At 38.5% G+C, this 17313-nt stretch overlaps 1 protein-coding gene across 3 annotated transcripts in view; it reads left to right on the top strand.

Moving 5' to 3' along the window:
- The window catches only part of LOC121917421 (ankyrin repeat domain-containing protein 29), a 54281-nt gene extending 40994 nt beyond the window's left edge, over positions 1 to 13287 (top strand). For 2 of the 3 annotated variants that reach the window (XM_042443369.1, XM_042443371.1), the window contains 5 exons: positions 1753 to 1851; positions 7141 to 7239; positions 9666 to 9845; positions 10109 to 10207; positions 11821 to 13287. In XM_042443369.1, the coding sequence (XP_042299303.1) occupies positions 1753 to 1851; positions 7141 to 7239; positions 9666 to 9845; positions 10109 to 10207; positions 11821 to 11904 (561 nt within the window). In that variant the 3' untranslated portion in view covers positions 11905 to 13287. The remainder of the gene's footprint in view (positions 1 to 1752; positions 1852 to 7140; positions 7240 to 9665; positions 9846 to 10108; positions 10208 to 11820) is intronic. The other variant, XM_042443370.1, reaches the window with a different exon arrangement.
- Positions 13288 to 17313: the final 4026 nt, after the last annotated feature.

Below are 17313 nucleotides of genomic sequence, written 5' to 3' on the forward strand. Positions count from 1 at the left end.
ATGGATAATATCAATTGGACAAAAGGTGCTGAAATTTTATTGGTCCAAAGCCATTTACTTATGGAGCAGGCACAGAACCTTTCATGGTGGCTATCACCACCGCTATTCTATGGTGGGGACATTAGCTACCTCTTGGGTCTCACCTCACAGCCATCACAAATACATGCAACCAAGCCTCCAGGCATTCTGCCATGTTCTCACCTAAGTCAACAAGCAGAGTAAATAACACTGTAAATATATCAATTAGGGTGCATCCTCTCCTAGATGAATTTATGGGGCTCGACAGAACACCCGAAAACAGCAGACTGGAGGCTCCTGTTTTAACTCCAGAGGGACGCTGCAGCAGCCAAACCGTGCAGCGTCCCTCCAGAGTAAAAAGAACCAGTAAAAAGCAGCACCCGGAGGTACAGACGCTGCGCCACGCTTGCATCATGCACGCACGTGCCATGTGGGCAGGGCCGCGCAGTCTTGGCGGCGCCCGTACGTCCTAGGGTTCAGGGGAGTGCGGATGGTGCCCGCTCCTCAACCCTAGTATTGGCAGTGGCACGACACTTTTGGCCTGTCTGTCCCAGGCCTATATCTGATAAAAATGCTGCCAGATCAGCATTTTTTTTTTCCTTTTCTTGTACAGGGGTACCCCGGGTTACGAAATTAATTCGTTCCGCCGCCGCTTTCGTAACCCGAAAATCTTCGTAAGGCGAAAAAGCCATAGGCGCTAATGGGGAAAAGCCGCGATTTCGTGCGAAATAGCGCCGAAAAGCACCAAAAAAATTTTCGTAACCCGAAATAACCTTCGTAACCCGGAACAGTTTTTTTAAATGGATTTTTTTCGTAACCCGGAAATTTCGTAAGGCGGCGCATTCGTATCCCGGGGTACCACTGTATACTGTATGCACAGCCATACCTAGGCAATTGAATGGTGTTTAGATTGTTATCATGTTGCTCCCTTGCTAAATTGTAGCAAATATTTTTCAGGGGGTATCAGTGAGTTTAAGTGACATGAAACACTGCTCTTTTTATAATGATTAACAAATAATATTAAATATTAAGCTGATGTCATTTTTTAAATAAGTAAATCCTAGCTGAGAAAAATTAATTGGGTAAAATCTTGCAAAAGCCTGTTTAAGTCTCACTTTCTCTGGGAGAGTTAAACACACATGCCATGCTATTTATTTATTTAGTTTTTTGGGGAAAATACTGCTCTATAAGATACTGGTTTGAATCCTTTAATAAAGAAGCTGATGAAAATTATAGGAGATCTAGATCTTGGTTTAAGTCAAGTTGTGATAGATATCTATTAAATGTTTTGAATGGATTTCAAAGCAATAAATAAAAGGAAGTTAATCTTAAAATAAAGCATCTGGGTTGCTTTTGTTGTGTGGTGTTGTTCAACTAAGCTTGTAAAAGGTTTCTATTTTCTGACTGGCAGATTTCCATGAGAGGCAGACTTCAAATGCACACACTTGCAGGGATGATTACTCAGAAAGCAACAAGATTTATAGCCTAATCTTTAAATTGATTACATCTCAGGCCGGAAGCAGACTAATTAAAGAGCAGCTTTGCATTTTGCTTTTATCAATTCTGCAGAAAGAGCTGGGTTAAGTGGCAGAGGTTTATTGGGTGGTTATGGGAACAAATTAAGTATACAAAGCAATCTTACTATATTTGAAGGCTAGTGGAAAGGATCTTTCAATGGCCCTATTAAGAATATTGTTGTTAGTTGAAAATCTGATTATTTATTTTTATATTAAGGATGGAGCTACTGCCCTTTTCTTGGCTGCTCAAGGAGGTTATCTGGACTTAATTCGGTTATTGCTGTCTTCAGGAGCAAAGGTCAATCAGCAAAGGCAGGTAATGTTCAGCATTGTTAGGGCACTATATTTTGGTTGCAATATCTTTTTTAAAAAGGCTGTTGTCAGACTGATTTCTTTCTTCTTTGTCAAATACATGCTAAAGTCAACCAACTGTGTCTTGCTACTTGCTGCATTCCAGTGATTGTTACGACTTTGATATGGATGTTAATCTTTTATAAAACTTGAATTCATGTGATGGCTTTCTGCGCAGACTGCCAAAGTTGTACTTTAATTCTCTATGATATTTGGCATTGCTGTTCTTACACTGTTACCTAATTTATAAAAGTTTGATTTCGTATAATCCCAGTCCCTTCAAAACAGAATGGTGATCTGTGGAGAGGACACATCAGGAAACTAGCTAGGAAGTTTATTGTCTCTTTCCAAAATAAAACAAACTCTCACAATTCACAGCCTCGACAGACCAGTGATAAAGGCCGGCATGGGGGTGGAGTGGTGATGTGCCGTCTGCACAGCACATGCCCTGACTCGGTCTCCATGCCGGCGTGATGCCGTGCGCCCTACCACATGGTAGGTGGCATCATGGTGCTACTCTGGTGCTCCGTCCAGATGATGCAGCACCAAAGGAGAACTGAAAAATTGCAGCACCGGCGGCTATGGTGCCCTTTCCACAGTATCATCTATTGGTAGTTGCACATTCACAGGATTACATACTGTGTTTCATTACATAATTTAGTCACAAGGTGGCACTTAGCAGTTTTATCTGAATGAGGGGCTGAACAGACCACCCCTAAGGGGTGGCCTGCAGCCGTCCATTTCAGCACTGGATTGGGGTCATGGCAACTATATGCTGCAGCTCCGATCTGGCCTTTCCATGGTGCAATGTTCTATGTGGCCATGATCTATCAAATGCCTATTGGAATAGAAAAATTGTTACTTATCTGCAAAAAGAAAGTCAGAAAGGTCCCAGTCTTACTTCTCTTGGAAGGAGGTTCTAGAGCCTTGGGGCAGCCACCAAGAAGGCCCTCTCCTGTCTTCCCACCAGATGTACCTGTGAGGGTGGCTGGACAAACAGAAAATCCTGCTCAGTAAATCTCAAGGCACAGGTTGGTTTGTAAGGGAAAATATGGTCCTTCTAATAACCTGAACCTGAGCCGTGTAAGGCTTTAACCAATATTTTGAATTGTGCTAAAAAATGAACTTACTTCTTCAAAAAACAAAAACAGGTCTTCTTAAAAAGCAGGTCTCTATTTAGTACAATGTATGCTCATTGCACTCCAGCTCAACGGGGTATTTCACCTTTATCCTTCATACCCTAAACAATGTCTGTGTATACATGGGCCACAAATGAGCAATATGGGGAGAAAACAGTATCTTGGGAATTTCATTTGTTCCTTATGCAAAGAGATCTTGTAGCAGCTTTGAGCATGAGCTTTTGTAGACTGAGCCTACAAGATCCCTTTGCATCATGATTTTACAGAGTAACATGGCTATGTCTTTCAATTTGTCCCTTATTTACGTAAGTATAATTTTCTAATCAAGGCAGTGGTGGCTAGTGGCTTCCATCAGCACACTGCTGAATCTATTCTGGTTTTTAGATTGAATTGTTCAAGGTATTGAACTTACCTGGGGGGCTGAAACACCCTTGAGAGATCTTTTCAATTAAGATTGGCTTTCCTGTAAACATGGAGGCTCTGAGGTGCCACTACCATGATGTTGTGTTAAGAGGCTAAAAACTTCTTAGGCAAGAACCTACAGATTCCAATAATGTGTCAAAAGAAGATTTCCAGGGGTCATGTAGTAGAGTTTAAGGCCATACTATTCTCTGTTTTTATAAATACCTAAAGGAGAATAAATCATTCAAGATGAGGCAATATATGCAAATTTGATTTGCATAATACATTGCATGGATGGATTTGAAGGCTTTAGCTTTTTCTTGGTGTAGAATCTGGGTTTAAAGCAAATGAAGCATTAATTCACACTCAGATGATAAATCTTAGAGGTCAATTAGGTTACTAGAGGGAATTAGAGAAGGTCATCTTGGTCTTAAAAACTGAGATGTAGCTTTGGGTACCATCTTTGGCCATCTCCCTTCACCACTGATGGCTCTGATGCTCCATCCTCAGACTGAAATTAAACTTGACATTTGTTTGATGTTTATTTGAGCAAACCATTAGGCAAAATGAAAGGAACACTTGACCAATCATTGGTGAATAATCTTGCTTTCTGTGGCCAATTTAGGATGGAAATTCCTGTCAGATCCTGCTGGGAACCAGCTAATCTTGCCCTGCTAAAAATTAAGAGATATGTCATGTGCATTTGGGAACTAAAGCACTTGAGAAGTATGGGGCTGGACAGACTGTCACTTTGGGCCAGTCCGTACACGTGATGAGGGCTGAGTGTCCGCACACTTGAAGACCTTACCACACCACCCGGCTGCCATTATGGCGCATGCCCATCCACACGGCGTGTGCCATGGTGGCACATGCCGGGCACAGCACCCAAACGGTACTGCGTGGAAGGGGCATCATGATGCTGCACCACACCGCTTATGACACCCCTTCTAGGATGCAAAAAAGAAGCCCCTTTTTGGTTGCCGCAGCCTCCATCTAGGGCACATGTTCAGCTGCCCCTATGTACAGCCCCTCAGTTCACCTTCACCCAATTGCACAGTATGCCAAAGTTTGAAGTCTGAATGCTTACCACACAGAGCAACACCTACAAAGTTTTGGGTCTGGTTGGACTCAGATTAGTTTTGAGGGCAGCTTTAACAAACTGCAAAATTAGTTCTGAAGTGTGATAATTTCTGATATTTTGATCATGATATGTATCTCCCTTAATAACTTAATCTTGATATCTTCTGATATAACAGACTCCAAGAGAGGTATCACCTGGCAATATATTTTGCTTGTTTTGCCACATTTTGAAAAATGGGGTATGATAGCTTGTGAGGCAAATGCTCAGACATAAAATACATTTTTTACAGACTGGCAGCTAGTGGAGCTGTTGAACATGATTTAACTGTGCAAATACATTTCTAGCCACTGCTGAAACCTGGGCTTCCAGGCTCAGCGCTAAATCCAGGAGTACACCCAAGCTGCAAATCTTCATTCTTCTTGATCTGCCTTTCAAAAGACCAGGAGCACCTCTGTCTTGTCTGGAATAAGTTTCAATTTGATCCCCTTCATCCAGTCCATTACTGATGACACACCATTCTGAACCAGGACTGAATTTCATTTTGGGAGGAATTTTTGAAAAGACTAAAACAAAGTGGCTGAGGCTAGTGGTGATTCTAACAAAGCAGAGCTGAATTCCATGCCTGCCTGGTCCAGAATGTCTGTGGGCAGTATAGCACAACTGAAGTCTAGGCTTGCTTATTCTGGAATAAGTTCCAATGTAACAACGTCCCAGCCCGCAGAACACAACTTGGTTCCTTGCAACAGTTTCCCAGGCTGCTGGGAAGTATAGCTCAGTTCAGTTCCTGGGCTTAACCACAGTTCCGTTTATGAAACATCATACTGAGCAGGTTCCTATGTTGCAAAAACCAGAACTTGACATAGCTTCCTAAGCTTTACAAAAAGTTCTTATCTGTTGTCTCTGTTTACTGTTCAGAAATAACAGTACTGTAGTAGAAATTGTTGAAAAATTCCTGTGGGCTCCATCTAGCTATGAACCAGATAATCCCCATAGGGTACATCAAAACAATACTATCCATTCCCCCCCCCCTTTTTTTTTTCCTGGTCATGTTCCTGATATACTTTTGGTATTGATTTTGAATTCCTTGGTTTACTCCTGCTTGTACAGTGAATCCTTATTATTTGCTGGGGTTTGGTTCCCATTAAGTCTCATTAAGTATAATGGTTTAGCAAAATGGTGTCCCTTATATAAAATGGCAAAATCAAGGTTTGCCTTTTGGAATTTGTATATTTTAAAAAATATTTTCAAGCCATGGATGCTTGAATCTGTAGATAAAAATCCATGGATAGGGAGGGCTAACTGTATAGTTTTTATAATTTCCTCTCAGAAACACTTTCCACTTTCTACTTGTTGGCATTGTACAAGTATCACATTATCCACAGTGTTGCAAATGGTCCTAGCACAGTGCAGTTTTTTATTGTGGAGTTATGGTTTTTTGGACACCTCTTACAATCAGGCTTCAGAGCAATCTGTTCCAGAAGTAACTACATCACACCTCTATTCATAAGATGCTAAGCCTGAGCGTAAGTCTGAGGGCCAGGAGGTTTCATATCAACTATGGCCGCATCCAAACTGATTGAAGTCTTGGATATTGTTCCTGATTTTTCCAGTTTTATACTGGGTTAAAATAAACCAACTTGGGGATCTGGTATAAAACATCTGACAGAAAATATTCTGGAATAAACAAAATGCATATGGATGTCCAAAATAAAACAAAACAAGACTGCAGGGAGGGTGAGTCAAGGCTAGACCTGTTCTTATCAAAGTAAACCATGCTTTAGAATAATGTCCAAATGCAACCAATGTATAGTTTTACTTTATAATCAATAACATAGACCTCTCCCATGATAATTTTTTTTCTTTCTCTATTGGCATTTAGATACAGCTGCATTGGGAACCATTATGTTCTTTTCTTTTTAGACTTTCCTGTATCATGTGTACAAAATAAAGGAGTTGGTTGGAATCAGAACTAGTCATACTTAGAGTAGTCCCATTGAAAGATATGGGGTTAAATTAGTTATGACTATCTTAAGCACCATTTATTTCAGCAGATCTGCTTTAACCAAGTCTAGATCCAAACCAGAGGCATCCAAAAGAAAAAAAATAATATGATGGTTTAATTCATTTTTGAATGCACTGAATATTCTGCCTGCTTCATTTTTGCTGTTTTTGTTGCGAGCCTTGAAGTCAACTCCAATTTATGACTAAAATCTCAGAGGAGATTTGCCATTGCCTTAATCTGAATGTAGCCTAAGGCACCTGGTAGTGCGTAGCAGTCTCTTTTCCAAGCACTTACCAGGATTGACCTTGCTTAGCCACCTACAGACTCTTATTCAGTGACAAGAGCATGGCAATTAAGTATATGTTCCACAAAGCTTTAAGAGTTACTTCATTGGACTGTAACTATCAGAATCCCTCAGTCTACATTGCCATTGGTAATTTTTCAAGCTCTACATTTTTCAAACGCTGGGTTGAACACTTTGTCCTTCTTGAGAGAAAAGATTCCTTTCAGAGATCCAAGTTCATTTTGTCCTTGAGCTCCAGCCAGACTCTTGTAGTGAGCTGCCAGAGCTTTGATGTTGCCTGCTTTAAACTGATCAGTCCTGTTCTGCTTTCTTTTTTCCCATTACAGGATGGGACAGCTCCATTATGGATAGCCTCTCAGATGGGTCACAGTGAGGTAGTACGAGTGATGCTGCTCCGAGGGGCAGACCGAGATGCTGCAAGAAGTGTGAGTAACTGCCTCTTGTTTCCTCATGTTTATGCTGGAAGAAAACAATTCAATAAGGTTTTGTTCCATTATAATACTATCTCCTTGGCATTATTTGGCAGTTTACAAATAATAATAATAATGCTATTATTATTATTAATAATAGCATTATTATTATTATACAAATAATAATGCTATTATTATTATTATTATTATTATTATTATTATTATTATTATTTTCTTACCCACCTTTCCATATTGATCGAAGCAGGGAACAAGAACAATTAACAGACACACCACATCAGTTAAAACACATCAGTTAAAATACACATTAATTTAAAAGGGCATACAGTGGACCCTTGTGATATGCTGGGGTTTGGTTCCAAGATCCCCTGTGTATAACAAAATCCATGTACGCTCAAGTCCCATTCAATATAATGACATAGCAAAATGGTGTCCCTTATTTAAAAAATGGAAAATCAAGGTTTGATATTTGAAATGTATACTTTTTTTGAACATTTTCAAACCATGGATGCTTGAATCTGTGTATAAACAATCCATGTATAAGAAGGGCCGACTGTACATACAATTTTAAAAGACAAGATATACGCATATCTACACATATTAAGATCTCAAATATTTTTAGATCTTGAGAAAGTTATGTTTTTGTTTACATCAGGCATGCTGGCTGACAGACTGTAGGAGTCACAGTCCAAAAAATATATATCATTTCTAAATTTTGGGTATGTTACATTGTATGGGAGAGCTGTGGAACTCTGGCACCTCTTACAGTCAAACTGTGTGCAATGTTAGGTTTATAGTGTGCAGCTGTACCTCATTTTTTCTCTTACCAGGATAAATACACACTGGCCTAACGTGTATCTTGGACATTATTCACAAACAGGAAGCCTAAACCTTCCCCTATACAGCCAAGCTCCCTTACCTTCATTCTTTGTCCCTGTGGAGACAAGTAAAGGTCACTTCCGTGGCACTGATAAGAGATTTTAAAAAAAACACTCATTGTAAAATAAGTCAATTTATGTGCGTGGGTGTGGGAAAGGTTGAGAGGGAGGTTTTAAGCATCCCTTATATGCACATTGTGGCGATTATCTAGACTGGGCACTCCTCTCCATGTTTACTTTGAAATAAGGAAGAAATCGAGGCTCACCTACATCCTGTGTATTTGCTGCAGTATGTTGTTAATGCCTTAGTTTCTAGTTTCATCTGCTTCTACTTTGATGCTATGGTTGTTAACAGAAGTGCTCAAAACATCCATTGAACCATTACCTTTCCCATGCAATATTTTGATGGTGAAGCTGAATTATAAATGCTTAGATCTGAGTCCTTCATCAGTTCAAAGCTAAAATTCGATTAAACAGTGTTGTACTGTTTTTAATCTCAAAGCTTTCTGGTTCTGATTTGTTTGCTCTGAAAGCTGCAGTCAGGGTAGGCCCAGCATCATGAATTGGCACTTTGAGCCAATGATTCAGACATCTGGAGAGCTCATCGCCACACTTCTCTGCCTATCTCCAGCAGAATAAGAGACAACTTATGCAGAAGCAGAAGATGGCAGTAGAATGCTGTTGGTGATATCTGTAATACCTCAATAAAGCAATACATAAGAGCAGTGGCATCACTAAGATTGTTGTCACCTGGTGCAGTAAGTCATGATGTCACCCCCCTCCACCCACTGATCTCCTCCTATACCACAACATACAGCATCCTTAGTAAAGTTTTTTGTACTAATGTTATTCATAAATCATAATTCCCATATATCACTGAATGGAATCGTAACTGTTGCGACAAAAACTAGTAGCACAATTAAAATGATATTTTTAAATTACAATATCATATGCACAGCCTAAATTTATTTACATATACATAGTTTCATGTGCTTCAAGTGAAAATTTGGTAAAGTGTGATGTTTTTAAGGAAAATTTTAAAAAATAATTTTTCATTTTTAAAACAATTCTTTTTAAAAAATTGACATTTTAATTTTTTTTTAAAAAAATTGGTCTCTTCTTTCTCCTCTCACGGAGCCTCACCCCACCCACACTATCTCTTCAGGATTTTAATAGGACATATGTGTATGCCATAGATTGTTTCTGCCAAAAGGCAGATGTTTAAGGAGCAGTGGTGTCACTGCCTCTTAGGATCTCACCTTGTGTAGTCCATCACTCACACACCCCACTAGTGTTGCCACTGTCCTCTGTTGCAATCCCAGAGATTTGTGAGGGAATTAAAATGGTGAGCTGCAGCAGGAATCCCTTTATAGCTACTTTATTTTGTTGTTGCTGTTGCTAGCACATATTTACCTCATGGTATGGGATGGTGAGGCAAGTGGAGTTGCCTTTACCATCACGCAAAGAAAAGTCCAACAAAGGTTTTTTAAAGGCATAACGGTAAATTCCAATTCATTTTCTCTCCCACCCCTCTTTCTGTTGAAGGATGGCACAACTGCTTTACTTAAAGCTGCAAACAAAGGATATAGTGATGTTATAGAAGAATTGCTTAAATTCTCTCCTTCACTTGGCTTACTGAAGGCAAGTACTGAGGAAATCTTTGGGATGCTCAGAACTCTAATTCACTTAATGCAGTTTTATGGATTCAGTGGAATTTACTCCCAGGTAAGTGTGCATAGGATTGTAGCCTTGTGTACTAATGTCCACGTACATTTTTCTGGGGTATTCACAGAAGGTCATCCAGCTGCACACCCATTCTAAATTACTTAGCTAGTACCTTAAAGTTTCCTCTGCTTTTTCCTGTTTTGCAAACCTATGAAAATGGAAGCTCCTCCTCTTCCTGCACTGCAGATGAGAGAAATGAAATGGTTCATTATTTTCTGCATATTCTCCACATGGACATAATTATAACTTTTTGCTTTTCCTAGAATGGGACTTCAGCTCTCCATGCAGCAGTTCTTGGTGGCAGTGTTAGAGCAGTAGCATTACTCTTGGAAGCAGGAGCAGACCCATTCCTTAGAAACAAGGTAGTGTGCATTGTTGTTTTTGAGCTTCCCAAACCTTTTGAATCTGTTAGGCGCGCTGCATTTTTTAGTCCTTGAATAGCTCTTATTTATAGATAGTCTTAAGAATGATAGTTTAGGGATCAGTGATTTGGAACAAAATAAAGACAATTTAAATTCTCCATGTTTTGTAAATTTGCTGCCATTAGAGGGCAGCAGAACTGTTTAAGAAGCAGGGGTTATCTTAAATCTATTTCTATGACCAACACTTTCCAAACAGTAATCCTTTTAGTCTGTGGCATCAAAAAGAAGAAAGAGCCTTGTAGTATTCAGGAAAAAATTACAAACACATGTTTTTGTGAACATTTCTCAAACATTATGGAATTGCAGTCCTGTTCAAAGCATACTGGACCCCTCATCCACACAATAGCCTAGAAGCAGTATTTATTTATATAGAGCTTGAAGTGACTAACAATAAAAAGGCAAATAAAATACACAATTATACTTAAAACATAAAAATACCACTTAAAAATAAATGTTTTGATGCTGCCTTTGAGCACAAAAATCTTTCTTGAGGATTTTACAGATAGCATAATAAAGCAAAGTAAAAAAATAAATAAATGCAGTACTGTATTACTAAAATAGCAGCTACTGAAACTCCTATTTCAGCGCAAATGCATGAATAAAAATAGACAGATTGGTGACACAACTGTAACTGACAAGGGTTACTGTAATCTGAACAGTTTGTCCCAACTCTTCACTTTGCTGCCAAGTATCTTACCAGTTTAGACAAAACAAAACAAATCAAATCTCCCCACTAGAGACCATTCTTCTGAAACTGGCCCATTTTTAGAAGAGATCTCAACTTTAGCATCTCCACTTGTCATGTGTGGGTAACTACATATAAATCAATATATGGATTAAATCATCATGCAACACAGTACTCTGTATTTCACATATTTTGATAATATGACTTCATAAAGTACTTTCAGAGTAGATATTATAAATCATAGTAAACTATGTCATTTGGAAGTACCATTAAGTTCAACAAATTTTCAAAGAATTAAAGGCAAAGGAACAAATTCCCCAAATACATGCATCTCAAAATCTATTCTAAAGAATATAGGGGAAAGTGTTCAAGTAAATGGTGTAATCCTCTTCCCTGATGTTGATTTAACATTTGGATTCATTTTTGGTAATAAATACCATATCTCTAGGGGGAAAGGCCCTTTGTAACTCTTTAAGTATTATCTGTACATAGTCTGCATCAGCAGTGAGGAATCTTGCTTCTTCTATTACAAATCCCTTACCATTGGCCATGGCTCCCATTGGATATCCAAAGGATAAACTTGTTTTCAGCAATTTGTGTCCACCCACCAAATACATGTAAATCTTACCTTACAACTTTTTCTTCCTTATAATTGCTTTACGCTTCCAAACACAACTCACAAGACCGTACTGAACGATGACAATAGTTGATAGGCTGAGGAATACTGCATTGCTATACTCATCAATACTAAGAAGTCCAAATTTGGATGCTGATGGCTCCTTGGAATCTCTTGGACCCTGGGTATATTTAGATGAAATGATGAAAATCCTCTCTCCCTGGTTTCCAACACATTTATTTCTTTTTGCAGAAAAATGAGCAGCCTTCGGATCTCACAAAAAATGAACGCATCCTACGACTCCTGAAATCCAGAGAAAAGCACAGAAAAAGCTAGTATACCATTGCATCTCAGGAGAGAACTGAAAAATCCTGCCTGTACTAGCTGTCAAGCAAGGCTAGTATTTTTCTGCAGAAATGGCAATGTTTTGCTAAGACTCAAGCATATCCTGGTTCCTTATCTTTGAATGAGATTAGGATTCCTTATGGAGTGGCACTGCTAAGGTCTTCCACTACTAAGCTCACCAGGTTTTTGTCGCTGGCTTTAGTGCAAGGAGGATTGGGTCCCCTAGCATAGCTTTTCTGAATAACAGCCCTTATTGTACCAGAGAAGTCTCCCTCTTTGCTGTAATGTTATCTGTTCCTTGAGATAAACCTCCTGGTGCTTCTGAAAAGTTAGACAGGCCTTTCTCCAGTGGTGTTGTGGCTATTCCAAGCTCTAAGCATTGTTTTTAAAATATAGTGGTTAGGCTCAGTTTGGTGTAAACCATTCTTGTGCCATGCAGATGGCAGCTTGGTCTCCCATAATGCTTCAGGCATCTTTGTACCAATTACTCTGACTGCCTTCTTTTGTTCATTGGTATTATGAAGGTTTGCAATAAAAATGTGGGGTATCCAGTTACTTGTAGCACTTCCTTGTAGGGTGAGCACTTGTGTATTGGTTTAAAAAATGCGCACATCATTAAAGAGAGGACAAAAGTGGACACAGTATATATGATGCAGTTTTAAAAACAGTTACCTGTATTTCCAATTAAAAAATAAAATAAATCTCACTGTAGGAGGGAACTGTGGTGACCTGTGTGCCTACTCACTCTGTTGTCCAGGTGCTAAATCTTGATGGACAACTTTAAGGTCCCAACGCTGCCTTTTCATAGTTCTTTATTACTGCACAGGCATGGAACTGGACAGCCTTTTAGAGGGCCTTCACACAGAGGATATCCCTCTATAAAGTAGGACACATGGCCGCCTTATTTCCTTGCTAAGCCTCATTATTTTGCAATATAGTCATATGTGATGAACCTACTAGAATTCTTTTTATAGTGAGCTCCACTTCATATGTGACATTTTTGCCCCTTTTGGTAATCTCAAATGGATTGTTTATTATTTACATATTTGTGATTTCCACCTATTTATTAATTCAAGTTATGGTATTTAATATTTATTCAGGCTAGTTAAGGGAAAACTGTATGATTTGGCCTTTAATTGGAGCCTGTTTTGTTTTCAATACAAGCATGTCCTGGATCCCAGAGAGTTACTGGATCTGTTCTGAACAAGCACAAATAATAGCTAATGAGCTTGACAAGGAGGAAAAGTGAATGATAATTGCAATAAACATTCCAGTCAATTCATACGTTTGCTTTAATTCCGTGGTTGAGTTCAGCTAAATAGGCAAAAGGGTACATTTCTTTTCACATAGCCACTATTTTCCTTATTTAAAATTACTGCAAGCATTTAGAATATATAATATTTCTTTTCATTTGCTTTTCAGAGAAAAAAAGTATCAAGGAATATATAGGGGAGACTAAATCCAGTTGCCAGTCCCAGTAGTGTTTTTTAGACAGATTTTAAAAAACACTCCTTTCCTCCTAACAAGACAATTGATCTTCTGCACTGCTTCCAAATCTTATGACTATAGATTTGAAATGACTAGAACTGGACATGTTCCAAATGTGGCTGCACCTAGATTAACAACAAATGTATTATAACATTAGAGTAATAACACAGGCCTGCAAAACTGAGGGTCATAATTTTTAAAAAAATGTATGTTGGTTTTAAAGAATGTGATCTTCCAAATCCAAAAATGACCAGATTTGCTCCATCACATTTTTTTCACAACTTGGTTTGAAGTTTCTATGGTCTAATATTTGACTGAATTAAATGATCCTGCAGAGAATTATCTTTCAAAGAGTAAGAAAGGTATTAAAATCTTCTAATGGAATTTCAAAATACTTTAATTCGCTGATATGAAACACAAAAAGAACAACCCCCCCCCCCAAAAAAAATCGCACTGGAACGTCAGCATCCACACTTAATCAACACTGAATAACAACTGAACTGATAAAATATCAATTTTGTGAAAGAACAATGTGTAGTATGACATTTTTATTGTGTTTTTTGAATTCAGTAACACAAAATACATTTAAAACAGCTACAATACAAGTTGAATTTCACTTATCTGGAATTCCTAAATATTCCAAAAACCAAAACTTTTTTCATGGGTGGCTAAGATTGTGACACCTTTGTTTTCTGATGGTTCAGTGTGCACAAACTTTATTTCATGCACAAATTTATTAAAAATACAGTTGGCCCTTGGTATCCGCAGGGCAATCCATTCCAGAACCTTCCCCCCCACACGCACACATGAATACCAAAATCCGTGGATGCTCAGGTTTCGTTATCCCCAATGGTGCGCATGCAAGCAGCCACACAACCATTAGGGACAATGGAACTTCAATGGTGGTGCATGCACATGGCCATGCCGCTATTAGGGACAGCCCCTGTTGTTCCCAGTGGCAGCACAGCCATGTTAAGGACAGTGGATCCCAACAGTAGCGTTGCCATGTGTACATGCTGCCACAGGACAACAAGGACTGTCCCTAATGGTGATGCGACCACGTGCACGTACCACCATTGGGGACAATGCAGACTTGCCATATGTGGATGCTTGAACCTATGGATGACAAGTCCATGGATACTGAGGGCCGACTGTTTTGTATTAAAAAATCACCTTCAAGCTATGTTTATAAGGTATACACGCAATATAAACAAATTTTGTGTCTAGACTCAGGTCTCATCTCCAAGATATCTCCTTATTTAAATATATACAAATACATGTATTCCAAAATCCAAAATACAGTACTCATGGCCCCAAGGTATTTAGATAAGAGAGACTCTAACAGTTTTGGAGCTGGGGGGGAGGTGGGGAAATATTGTAGGTCTGTGTAATAAATCTGGTTGGATTCAAGATCTGCCTTTTATGAAGAGAAGAGTTCCACTCATTGATGGTGACTACCTGATTTTCAAGGTTTTATTTCCCACAGTTCCCTGATCCACTCTAGCATTTGGAGGGAGCTAGCAGGTCTGCTGTGGGGAAGAGAGTGCAGGGAAATCTGCTTCTGCCACTCAGTTGCATGTGCCTAAATCTGGATCCAACCCATGATCTTCAAACTTGACTGTTTCACTGTTCACTTGTTGTTGCTGTTTGTGATCATCAATATTTCTGCTGTTTATCTGATACCAGGTACCTCTCAGGATTACAGTCAGAATCACCTCTCCTTTAGTCATATCCATGGAACATTTATAATTATGAAGAAGAGGTTCTGTTTTGTTATTGCAATCTGAATTCTCTTTTATCCAGTCAGTGTAAGGGTAGATAAAGACATACATTAAAAGCCCCTCACTTTTATACAGTCTTATTTTGTCCCAAATGTTCTCCAGTGCCTTGCAGTGTTATCTCTCCCAACATCTTATTCATGTATAAAGATCCCACAGTTTTCTGTGGATTTCGACATCACGTAGGCAACATTTGTGAAAATGTTACCATGAATGTTCTTGACTTGCAACATCTTACTTTAGCAGTCTAATCCCATATACCCCTCCTCCAGGACCTCACACATTCTCTTGCTGACATCTTGCATTCACTTTTTGATGATCTAAAGGAGGGGTGGGCCACAGTGACAGATCCAAGGGCCAGTTCGCCTCCCATTAAACCCTCCAGGGGCCACAGATTTCCAAAAAAGCTTTAAAAATGAGGGAGAGGGCAAAAGTAGAAGTCCACTTCTGTTTTTGAAAACAGGTATTGGTTGATGTTAAACAGTGTAAGGAAGCCTGCAACCTATTTTAAAGCCTTTTTAAAAGAGATAATTCATAGGGCAGGGGCAGAAAATAGCCAGTGGTAGGAAGTATTAGGATGTATTAGGAAGGGTTGAAGGTCACAAAAATAGCACTAGGGTAACATGCGGTCTCAGTACTGCAATTTGCCCCTCCTAATCTAAAATTATATTAAATAATAACAAGTGCCAACATCATTTTTTTAATTAATATTTTGTAGCATTCTCACATATTGACATTCACAGGTCAACAACATCTGGAATAGTACAGGTTCCTACTTCACTATAATCCTAGATTTTGACTTGTTTCCTGGATCGATGAGAAGCAATCAATGTGATTTTATGGCCAGTTTGCTCTTACAGTTAAAAACCATTAAATCTACCCAATATATAACAAATAAAAATATCTTCATTATAAATAATTCTTTGTTTAGTTTTTTTGTGGGTTTTTTGGGCTATTCTTTGTTTCCCATAGTTAATTAACTTCAGTAATATTATGTTAATATATTCCAATATATCCCTCTTTGAAGATTCCCTGCACATCCTAATAGATTGCTGAACAGTTCTGTACTGGAGAAGGTCACCAAATACACCAGGTGTTGTTCTGACATATTAGTCTTCATCATATTTTAGTCATGAAATACCACCGTGTAATAATCATATGCTGAATACAAAAGTTATCTTTAATGGTTACCTGTCTTTGTGTATTAAATCTGCTCCAGAAACTGGAATTTCAGAATTATGTGGTAGGTGTTCTACTGAACAGATTCAACACCAATAAGGCACAGTCACATTACCAAGTGGTGCTCATTACCCTGCCCCAACAACTTATCTGTGTCTTATAATTTGAAGCAGCCTATTTTTCTAGTTAGTTCAATATAACTGAAATACTGCTTCATCTATCAATATGAAGGGGATGTGGTTATATAATCTATTTCCCATAAATCACTATATTCATATACATACATTGTTAGTTTTATATGTTTCTGAATTCACTACCTGGGTGAGAGTCTCATGTATTAACCTTAGTTTCTGGACATAAAAGTCTTGCTAGCCATTTTCAAAAGTCTTAAGTCCTTTGTCACAGTAGATACAGTTTCATTACACAGAGGGTGAAATGCCTTTTCTTTTCAAACTGCCAGCTCAAAATGCAATAGAATGATTGCACTGTTATCTTGGTGAATAACAATTTTAAAATCATTTTACTGTTGTCCAGCAATATGATTCATTGTGAAGGACACTTGATTTCAAGTATGATCTCTTAGGACTTAAAAAGGCAAGGGCCTGATATGCAAGAGAAGGAGAAAGTGAACAGGGCTGTCATGAACTGCAAACACAGAGGCACTTTTCTAATATGCTGTTGATTTTCTGTTTTTTAAAAGGTGTGTTTGAACAGTGTGTTTCCCAGTTAGCATGAGATTAAAGAGAAACAAATGTTGTGATAAATACATGGATTTAATGGGGGAAGGGTTATGCTTATGTGTTTTAAATAGACTAATAAAGAATTTAAAATGTATGTGTAATCATAAAACATTTGCCTTAATTGACAGCTTGAGTCTGACTTACAAGCAGGATGAATTCTGAACTTCTTTCTATTTTTTTTTCTACAGTAAAAATTTGGAACGCAATTTATTTTT

This window comes from Sceloporus undulatus, unplaced genomic scaffold, assembly GCF_019175285.1.
Source record: "Sceloporus undulatus isolate JIND9_A2432 ecotype Alabama unplaced genomic scaffold, SceUnd_v1.1 scaffold_17, whole genome shotgun sequence".
NCBI classification, from domain to species: Eukaryota; Metazoa; Chordata; class Lepidosauria; order Squamata; family Phrynosomatidae; genus Sceloporus; species Sceloporus undulatus.